Here is an 11197-nt window from a genome sequence, read left to right on the forward strand (position 1 = left end):
AAGGCCCTTAACTCTCAGTTGTGTAGACAATATACTGTCACTGTACTGTAAGTCGCTTTGGATAAAAGCGTCTGCTAAATGCTGAAAATGTAAATGTAAACTTACTGTACTGTTTGTATTACAATAATTGGGCAAAAATCAAATGTCTACTTTTATCTTGGAATAAAACAGAAATGTATTTATTAATTTCTTTGTTTTCACTAACCGCGTTATTCTGTACAGGGTCCTACATTCCCTCACATACACCAATGGCAGTTTAGAGGAGCTAATTCACTCTTTGCTTGTTTTTTGAAAGGTTAAAAGATTTCTGAGTATCCAGAGAAAACCCATGTGGACACAGAGAGAACATACAAAACTCCTAGACAGTGACTAGCACTACTCTACCAGCAGCACCACTGTGCAGCCTGTACATCTGTATTCATTTTTATGTAAATATTATACTTCTTATATAGAATTACCTTAATTGTTCAGAAGAAAATGTGATGGTGGTGCTTTCTGACTTGTTTCAACCAACAACTCACATAGGTGTTAAACTGGGCTGAGATCTGGTGACTGTGAAGGCCATAGAAATTAAGTTTAATTCACTACCATACTCAAAGAATTTGGTGACTCCCTTATACTTGTTGAGAAGATTCCACTTAAGTAAAGACAGAAAATGTTTTTATTATATTGATCAAGAGATCAGTCTAAATAATTAAGCATTAATCTTAACTGACCCAATCAATGCCATCAGAATGTCCCCATCTCATAGCCAAGAACTCGAAGCCTCCCAGTGTAAGAGTCAAGCCTGCACTGTTCTCTTGTTGTGCAACACACATACACATAGCCTTTTGTAGAATATGGTAAACATCTTCCCAAAAACTTTTTTCCTACTTCTCTGCAGAACATTGCCTATGTTTTGTATTTGCACAGTGGAACTTTCAGCTCTTCGTTCTGACTGTCTTGATCAAGTGTGGCCTGGTGGTATAGGTGTAGAGTAAGAGTAATGTAGTGTAACTGTACATCGGGGAAACTAAACAGCCACTGGCAAAGCGGATGACCCAACATAGAAGATCGACCTCTTCTGGCCAGGATTCCGCGATTTACACCCACCTGCAAGCCAGTGGCCACTCATTTAATGATGAAGATGTGCAGATCCTTGACAAGAAGGAACTCTGGTTTGAACGGGGAGTCAAAGAGGCCATCTATGTGAAGAGGGAACGACCATCCCTGAACTGAGGGGGCGGGGGGGCATCTTACAACGCCGTGATAGGAGCTATACCCCAATCATATGGCCATTGTAATTAATGGTCATTGTGATTTGCATATGGACCTGATCAACGGTTCTATTCATGCAATGGGCGGTGATCGGTCGTTATGTAAATCAACTGCATATAAGCTTGGGGTATCCACCACCAGCTCAGACTGAAGAAGTCACTTTGATGAGTGACGAAACGTATCTCTACAACAAACTTGTGTCCAGATGAACTGATTCAACTTTGTGGATGTATGATGGAGCCCCTGCAAAAGTGTACTACCATACACCTAATGTTCCTGGAGAGAGAAAAGCCAGTAGTGAAAGTAAATGTACAAATAAATATATGTTCTCCACATAGTTGGGATTGTTTTCCTTTCATTTGTCACATTGCAGGTTCTCCATGGGCGTAGTTGGATAAGGCTAAAAGTAGCGCCGGCGCAGCGGATGAATACACAGCATGCAGTCTCGTGAATGCCGCTGATAACGTTTTGCAGCCGGCCGGCATTTTCCGGAGCCATTTTTATATAATACGGGGTCAACAAATTTCAAAATTTACTGATCCATTCTGTATAAATTCAAAACGTAAACATGCCTGGATATTCAGACAGAGATCGTGGAAGAGACAGGGGGTAAGTTTGGGTTTCAAATTTCTATTTGTGTGTTTTAAACACGAAAAACGAGCCGCGCCGCATACAGGAATCATCCTTGATATTTCATGTGCAAGAAAAACAAATATACACGTAAACACGTACAGCTCTTGTATAACCACATATTAATTAACATGTTTTTGTTATGGGATTTATTACTAATTAGTTAATATCTAGTAAAATCTAATCAATGTATGTAGTACACAGCCTGTATTTTAGCACTGTAGGATTATAATATTAAATTGATTTTTTTTGTAGTTCGTGGTTGTTTTTTGTCCTTTTGCCCGTTTTCTCATCTAGGTCATCGTGTGGCTGAAGCATGTAAATCCCAAATGACACTATGCTGTTTAAAAAGAACACTATATATTTTGTTTACAGTAGGTCTTGTTTTGATAGATAGGGCGCCTGCGTAGGGTGTGTTAAATAATTTGGAACGCGGCCGTGGGTGCTTTCAAAATGCCGGCTGGTTTGGTTCTCTACTGGTCAGATTTAAAATGGCAGCAGGGATGGTAAATTGTGTTAGGAAATAAACAATAAATGTTATTGTTTTTTAGATGAATTTGCAGTGTTTGTTACATTTAGAATACACCCCTGTAGGACATATAAAATGTGTAGGTAAAATAGTATTAATTAGGTTACAATATGGAAGCCAAATCAGACTTTTATACTATTTGCCCTGGGTTGAAAGTGTCGTGCTTAATTTTATGTGCACGTTTATATACATGTTTTTTAGTAAAGGAATATCAATCCCATACAAATAATAACCCTATTCCAAAAGGAAAAGCTGCTGCCTGTAACTTTAGGGAATATGGCGACCTCTTCTGTTCTAATATGTAACTGCAATGCCGCTTGCAGAAAAGAATTTTGCATTGGTAACATTGGTTTGCAGCAAGACTTCCCCACCTTACAGGTTAATCTTTCAATAAACATTTAAGTTTGTCATGTCAGTTAAGTCATGCATCTGCTGGTGATGCACATGTGTTTTTAAATAATAACTGGTCATCAATAAAAATCAAACCCTAAACTGGGTTTATGTCAACAAGGCATTAAAACCTGCTTAGTGTAGTGAATCTTCTACGACTCTTCCTTGCAAAAGTGCTGTAAATTTGTCAGATTGCTAGGGCGTTCTTTTGGTAATGTGCAGCGCCAAACATTCCCTTTGGAATTATGGCCAAAACTTTTAACTTGGTCTTATCAGACCATAGCACATTTTCCTACATGTAACATGAAACTCGAATCCCTAACCCTGCAATTACCTTCTCTGTGACAGTTATGGGGGCGGTGCACCTCGGTTCGGTGGAGGCCGAAATGGCCCTCCGTCTAGCAAATTTGGCAACCCTGGCGACAGGCTGCGCAAAAGACACTGGAACCTCGATGAACTCCCCAAATTTGAAAAGAACTTCTACAAGGAACACCCTGATGTTACCCGCAGATCAATAGTAAGCCACTATTCCATTCTCAACCGTGTTGATTTACATTTTTTCTACCACTGTCATTTTCTTTTGATTATTTGATTATCTGACAATCGACTAATTTGTTTCTTATAAAACAGCAAGAGGTAGAACAGTACAGAAGAGCAAAAGAAGTTACAGTGAAAGGCAGAGATTGCCCTAAACCTATCATAAAGTTCCATGAAGCCACATTCCCCAGTAAGTAACATTACTCTGTACATTTGTCCTTTAAGTAATGTATTTGTGTTTCGCTTCTATTTGGGGTAGGGTGTTTGTGTCTTAATAAAATATGTTGGTACAGCTTTCTGTCTACTGAGGTTTAAACATAAAGTTTCTAACTATATTTTAATAACTTGACAGATTATGTAATGGAAGTGATCAACAAGCAACCATGGTCTGAGCCCACTCCGATTCAAGCTCAAGGCTGGCCGCTCGCACTTAGTGGGAAGGACATGGTTGGCATTGCCCAAACCGGCTCTGGAAAAACCCTGGCAGTAAGTCATTTCAAACCTGTATATGTATTCTACATTTTTACTTACAACCTGACCGTTTTATTGAACACTGCTTACAGTAACACTGGATTAAAGTGTTTTGTGATGTATAAAATTTGTCTCCTTTAATTGTTTGGTTTTGCAAAAAGGGTTTTTATTATAAATAGCAGAAACATTAAAAAAATGTTCCCACAGTTCTAGTTTATATACTCACCAACTCACTAACTTGAAATCATTTGTGGTTAAAGGGAAGTGCAAGTTTAATCCAGCCTAAATAAAAAGACAACAGGCTGATTGTGGTAAAAGTTACAAACAAAGGATTTACTGATGACTGAAAAAGAAAAAAAACATTACATTGTCTGTCACATGCTATTATTATAAGAATTGGGTAAATGTTAACCAGTACTCTTGTCTTTACAGTACCTGTTGCCAGCAATTGTGCATATTAACCATCAGCCATTCCTTGAACATGGAGATGGTCCTATTGTAAGTTTTTAAATATTTCAACAACTAGCTTTATTAGATGTTGTCACTACACAAGCATGTGTGTGTGAAGTATGTCAGTCCACCAGGTCTTTCTGAAATGTCTATTATTAATTACATTTAAAATGTCAAGCCACTTTTTTCATTATTTTGTAAATATTTTTAATTGACTTAAATAAGAGCATAAAACTTTGCCTTGTTCAGGTGCCTGGCTGTGCAAAAATGTACAAATTCTAGACATACTATATTAAATCAGCAGTTCTAAGCAGCTCATTGGTGGGTTGCTGTAAATAAGTGCATCATCCAAATCCTCTGACTTCTCCTTTCAGTGTTTGGTGCTGGCACCTACTCGTGAGCTGGCCCAGCAGGTTCAGCAGGTCGCCGCAGAGTACGGAAGAGCCTCCCGCCTAAAGTCCACCTGCATCTATGGAGGAGCTCCCAAAGGACCCCAAATGAGGGACCTTGAGAGAGGTAAGAGGTTTTCAGGTTTGATTACTAAACATCGTTTCCCGTTTGTTCGTTTATTAGAAGTATTATGTGTAAAAATGCCTGCATTGTATTCTCTTCTTTTATCAGGGGTTGAGATCTGCATTGCCACTCCGGGTCGTCTGATTGACTTCTTGGAGGCAGGAAAAACCAACCTGCAGCGCTGCACTTACCTGGTGCTAGACGAGGCTGACCGCATGCTGGACATGGGCTTTGAGCCACAGATCCGCAAAATCGTTGATCAGATTCGTGTGAGTGCCACATTATAGTAAAGAAAAAGTTACTTAATGAGGCTAAAGATTAAAACGATCCAAGTATTAAGGGGTTTTAGGTAATTATTGCTTAATCTGCACGTAGCATTATTGGATGAATGGGTAATCCTTTTATCAGACTTCTAATTTTGGGCAGGCTCATTCCAAGTCACACTTTTTACAAAATATCTTTCTTCTTTAGCCTGACAGACAAACTCTGATGTGGAGCGCCACTTGGCCCAAAGAGGTACGTCAGTTGGCAGAGGATTTCCTGAAGGAGTACGTTCAGATTAACATAGGAGCTCTGCAGCTTAGCGCAAACCACAACATCCTACAGATCGTGGATGTCTGTAATGATGGGGAAAAGGATGACAAGTAAGTGGAGCTTAAACACACTTATTAAAGAAATGGAGCCCAAATACATTTATTAAAGTGATTTTACAAATGACTGCTGGTTAAATATTTCAGTGTCATATTTGATTATTTACTCAGGCTGATCCGTTTGCTGGAGGAAATCATGAGCGAGAAGGAGAATAAGACCATTATCTTTGTTGAGACCAAGAGGAGGTGTGATGAGCTAACCCGGAGGATGAGGAGAGATGGGTAAGAGCGGTTCACATAACATACCTTACAAGCAGGCTGTAAAAATGTACTCGGTGGATCGATTTTATTTATGCTCGAGTTATGATGTATGATCTAAATCAAAACACATTATAATTGATGGTATCATGAGCTTGTCTTAAATGTGGGGTAGTTTTTTCACTGTCTAACTTTCATGCCTTTCCCAAGACATGGGATAAAATAATAGCTCAGCTAAATAGGGTGCTCACACAGGGTGGCACAGCTGTAAAACATGTTAGACCACCAGAGCTGACATTTCAATCTCACCGGGTGTCTATACAGAAAATGTTTGCCTTGTCTGCTGTAATTCTGACCTCTGCTGGTTAATGGAGGGTACCTGTAGGTAGGTAGGTAGGTAGGTAGGTAGGTAGGTAGGTAGGTAGGTAGGTAGGTAGGTAGGTAGGTAGGTAGGTAGGTAGGTAGGTAGGTAGGTAGGTAGGTAGGTAGGTAGGTAGGTAGGTAGGTAGGTAGGTAGGTAGGTAGGTAGGTAGGTAGGTAGGTAGGTAGGTACTTTTATTGATCCCGAAGGAATTTAGAGCTACGGGAGATAATAGGGATCATGCGTGACCCTCTGTATGCGATACAGATTCTTATATGAATCCACCTTATGTGGGTGAAAAGAAGTGTCCGGCTTGTGTACCCCTCGTGTACGAGGGAGGGGGCAGGGCGTGCAATGGTTGTTGCTCTCCTAGGATCAGGGGGGGGTATAAAAATAAGTGTAGAAAAAATAATAGCTCAGCCTTTGTAACCATGGTACATATTGGTTTCCATTTTCTTTCCAGATTGAGTTTTAATTTGAATTGTGTAATGTGGTTTGTTTCAGGTGGCCTGCAATGGGAATTCATGGAGACAAAAGTCAGCAAGAAAGAGACTGGGTTCTGAACGGTAAGAACAAAAAAAAAGCTGTGTAATACTAGAGCTTTGAACGAGTGGGATTTGCCTTAAAAACCACTTGTCCAATAACGGACCAATATTATTGGGTCTGGGGTCAGACTGTCGTGTCAAAAAATAATGCACCTTCTTGTTCATGCTGCCACATTATTATTTTTTTTAAATTGCATGATGCAGATAAAGTAGCCAAGAGTCTCACACAAGAAAAATGGAAAGATCTAGAACTACGTACACAGAAGGGTTTTTATTTTCGCTTTAGAGAAACAGCCAAATATGACTTTGTTTTTAGCACTTGGCATATAGATTTCATTTATTCATTAATGTCCTATTTCTTTTTTAGAATTCAAGTTTGGTAAAGCATGCATCCTCATCGCTACGGATGTGGCCTCACGTGGACTAGGTCAGTATTTACAGAGATGACCTCATCACTGAGTCATCTTTTCTTTATTTAGACAAAGCCCCTTGGAAAAAAGTCCAGAAACATTGTTTTACTTTGAAAAGAAAGGGATTTTGCTTTCTTTAACTCTTCTCTATGCATTCTGAGTTTTTCTCACCTAAAGGTGCAGTCTTTGTGGCAGGGCCTAGGCATGACAAGCCCCAAGGCCGGCAGAGGGGGAAGGAGAAGTGGAAGTGAGCGACTGGCGGCCACCCAGTCGCTTAGAGAGGTGAAATTTATTAAAAGCTGAAGTGTCCGAGCTTAGCTCTGTGTGCCAGTAACCTTTAATAAGGCAGTGTGGCTGAGCCTTGTCTAATGATAACCTGATTGTAATGATTCCCATCTGTTCTCTGTCCATGGAATATCTATTACAAACACACCTTTTCGTAACGCAGTTCATCCAGCCATCTTTCTGTCTCAAACTACCTGTAAGGCTTGTTGCTGTTTGTTTTTTGCCTCGCATGCAGTCTGAAACGGTGCTGTATGTTAAGTGGGTGCTTGTTTGAGATATGGAAAGATCATTGACTGTTGGAGCTTGTCGACGCAGGGGAGTTTACAAGCAATAATCTAAAAAGGATTCGTTAATCAGTGCTGGTGTTCATGGAATCGAGAGAGCAGTTTTCAACCTCCTGTATCAATTGGTAAGACTGGCACATATAAAAAAGAGGCTCTGGGACACCTAGGCAGCGGAGCAATAATGTTCAAAACTTAAAACGAGCATAAATCGACAGCAGTGGTTATCCAATTCCACGCCTGAAGTTCCTCCCTCGCCTGCATTTTTCATTCTTTTCAAAAAAGTCATGTCGAGACCTGCCAACGAGAGACATTTATCAAGTGAACACTGGCTTCTGGGAGCATCTTGCCTAGACGAGACTGTGATGAGGGATTTTGCGCTCGCTTATTAATAAGCTAACAAAGAAGGGGGAGGAGGCAACTAAGAAACACTGTTTTCCTCCACTTTAACATACCTTTGGCTTGTTTGGGACCCTTCACATTAGCCATGGTCTGTTTGGTCTGGGCAAGACGGCAGTGTGGCCTTGATTAGCAAGCTTCTTATGAGTGTGCTAAAGCGAAAAATAAAAGGACCTATAAAGCAAAAAAAACCCTCATCCGAATGGTCCTGTTTGCGTCTCGGCACACGAGGCGTCAGGAGTGAGCATAGTGGCCCTACTGCATTAGAAGCACCTGGATGTCACTTGACAATTTGTGGGGAGTTGGCTGCATTGGGAAAGGACTAGTGAATGCATACTCCTTAATGGTAAGCAGTTTATTCTCCTGGTTTAATAAACTTAAAGTGGGAGGGAGGTGGACATGCGATTAGAGTTTGTTTTATGTTAACTAGTTTTGATTTTATTTTGGGGTTAGTGTAAATGGAGTGTGCATCCTTTCTCTCTTCCCAGGGTAGTTTTCCCACTAATAGATATGATTTTTTATTTTTTTATTTGTGTCCTAACACTTTCCTGTCTTTTCCAGCCCAGGCAAGTATCCAGTAACTGTCTGATTACTTTACTCTTTGCTAATTTGTTTCTCTTTGGTGTGGCCACTGCGGTGTACAAAAAAAAATTTGTCGCCGCATTTTCTTTTGTTTTTGCCACACTGCAACACTTTACAGATGTGGAGGATGTGAAATTTGTCATCAATTATGACTACCCTAACTCCTCTGAGGACTATATCCATCGAATCGGGCGCACGGCCCGCAGTCAGAAAACTGGCACGGCCTACACCTTCTTTACGCCCAACAACATGAAGCAGGCCAATGACCTGATCTCGGTCCTGCGCGAGGCCAATCAGGCAATCAATCCTAAACTGATTCAGATGGCAGAGGACCGAGGAGGTGAGTGCATTAAAGAAATACCAATCAGTTTTAAATTAATAAATATTTTTGCTGGTATGCAAGGTTATCATTTGTAAACTATAAAAGTACACTTGTTATTCAATTATGTAAAATAGATTTAAGTAGGTTGACTGGTTAAATGATTTAGTTCTGTTTGTCCAAATTAACTGAAAACTCCTTTCCCAAAACCTCTGTTTTTTCATGCAGGTCGTTCCAGAGGTGGTCGGGGAAACTACAAGGATGACCGGCGGGACCGCTATTCCGGTGGGGGTAGGAGAGATTATGGTAGCTATAGGGATAGAGATAGTGAGAGGGGTTACAGTAGTGGACCAAAGTCACAAAACGGCAGTTACAGTGGTGGCGGCAGCTACAACAAAAGTAACAGTGGCAGCGGTAATTACAATAGTGGCGGCAGCAACTACAATAATAACAGTTACAACAGTGGGGGAAACCCGAACCAAAACCCAAACCAAAGCACTTTCGGGAACCAGAACTTTCAGAACCAGTCGTTTCAGGGAAATCATCCTCCGGCCCAGAATGGAATGAACCACCCGCCTTTCCCATTTAACCCCCCTCAACAGCCCCCTCAGTCGATGGTGCCGTACTCCATGCCCCCTCCTTTTCCCCAGTAGATTTGAATTAGGCTGAACTTGAATCGATATTATTCTGAAGTAACTTAGTCTTGTTTAAGATTATTATTATTATTACCTTTATTATTCTTTGTACTGTTTATTTAGTGAAGAAAGAGGTTGGAGGCTTATTAAGACACCCAGCCAATTACAAACGAGTCCAAGTGGTATTTGTACAGCTAAGGGAGTGCTGCACATTTTTCACCAGTTTTGTTTTTCCTTTATGTTTTGTTACATTCCTCGGTAACTTATTTTTCCTAGGTAATGTATGTTTTTGGTTAATGTATGTTGAAAGTGGTGTTTACAATGCTTAACTGAGGACCATTTGTTCATGAACCCTCACAATAAAGAAGGAAAAAAGATTTGTATGTTTTTATTGTTTCATGTATAACAGTGTTTTTTTACATTCAACAACAATTTGAATCCCAAGTGGTTATGAAACATGAAATTTGTCAGTGGACAATTAATGCATGTATTAATACTTTATGCAAATATAGTAATGGTTAAGTTAAATTAAAACATTTAAGTGAAATAGGGAAACGTATCATTATTACATTTTATCAAAATAACATTACATTCATATGTATGAATGTGTGTGAATATATATGAACATACATTAATATCCAAAAAAATCGATATTTGGTTGGTTATGCAAATACTTAAAAAAATATATACAGTGTATCACAAAAGTGAGTACACCCCTCACATTTCTGCAGATATTTAAGTATATCTTTTCATGGGACAACACTGACAAAATGACACTTTGACACAATGAAAAGTAGTCTGTGTGCAGCTTATATAACAGTGTAAATTTATTCTTCCCTCAAAATAACTCAATATACAGCCATTAATGTCTAAACCACCGGCAACAAAAGTGAGTACACCCCTAAATGTCCAAATTGAGCACTGCTTGTCATTTTCCCTCCAAAATGTCATGTGATTTGTTAGTGTTACTAGGTCTCAGGTGTGCATAGGGAGCAGGTGTGTTCCATTTAGTAGTACAGCGCTCACACTCTCTCATACTGGTCACTGAAAGTTCCAACATGGCACCTCATGGCAAAGAACTCTCTGAGGATCTTAAAAGACGAATTGTTGCGCTACATGAAGATGGCCAAGGCTACAAGAAGATTGCCAACACCCTGAAACTGAGCTGCAGCACAGTGGCCAAGATCATCCAGCGTTTTAAAAGAGCAGGGTCCACTCAGAACAGACCTCGCGTCGGTCGTCCAAAGAAGCTGAGTGCACGTGCTCAGCGTCACATCCAACTGCTGTCTTTGAAAGATAGGCGCAGGAGTGCTGTCAGCATTGCTGCAGAGATTGAAAAGGTGGGGGGTCAGCCTGTCAGTGCTCAGACCATACGCCGCACACTACATCAAATTGGTCTGCATGGCTGTCACCCCAGAAGGAAGCCTCTTCTGAAGTCTCTACACAAGAAAGCCCGCAAACAGTTTGCTGAAGACATGTCAACAAAGGACATGGATTACTGGAACCATGTCCTATGGTCTGATGAGACCAAGATTAATTTGTTTGGTTCAGATGGTCTCAAGCATGTGTGGCGGCAATCAGGTGAGGAGTACAAAGATAAGTGTGTCATGCCTACAGTCAAGCATGGTGGTGGGAATGCCATGGTCTGGGGCTGCATGAGTGCAGCAGGTGTTGGGGAGTTACATTTCATTGAGGGACACATGAACTCCAATATGTACTGTGAAATACTGAAGCAGAGCATGATCCCCTCCCTCC

At 40.4% G+C, this 11197-nt stretch overlaps 1 protein-coding gene across 1 annotated transcript; it reads left to right on the top strand.

The window, feature by feature from the left end:
* Positions 1-1715: 1715 nt before the first annotated feature.
* On the top strand, positions 1716-9819 carry LOC134317123 (probable ATP-dependent RNA helicase DDX5). The gene is made up of 13 exons (XM_062997829.1): positions 1716-1866; positions 3155-3323; positions 3437-3533; positions 3696-3829; positions 4247-4312; positions 4639-4780; positions 4886-5046; positions 5249-5421; positions 5539-5649; positions 6491-6552; positions 6899-6958; positions 8607-8828; positions 9036-9819. Exons 1-13 carry the CDS (start codon positions 1826-1828, stop codon positions 9458-9460), a joined length of 1863 nt encoding a protein of 620 aa, XP_062853899.1. The 5' UTR covers positions 1716-1825; the 3' UTR covers positions 9461-9819.
* Positions 9820-11197: the final 1378 nt, after the last annotated feature.

The sequence above is a fragment of the Trichomycterus rosablanca genome, chromosome 6 (assembly GCF_030014385.1).
Source record: "Trichomycterus rosablanca isolate fTriRos1 chromosome 6, fTriRos1.hap1, whole genome shotgun sequence".
NCBI classification, from domain to species: domain Eukaryota; kingdom Metazoa; phylum Chordata; class Actinopteri; order Siluriformes; family Trichomycteridae; genus Trichomycterus; species Trichomycterus rosablanca.

Bases quoted from the DNA above. Each gene is read 5' to 3' on its own strand.
- LOC134317123 (XM_062997829.1), top strand. From the start codon at position 1,826: ATGCCTGGATATTCAGACAGAGATCGTGGAAGAGACAGGGG. The intron at 3,324-3,436 runs GTAAGCCACTAT...CTTATAAAACAG, and splicing joins ATGTTACCCGCAGATCAATA to CAAGAGGTAGAACAGTACAG. The intron at 5,047-5,248 runs GTGAGTGCCACA...TTTCTTCTTTAG, and splicing joins AAATCGTTGATCAGATTCGT to CCTGACAGACAAACTCTGAT.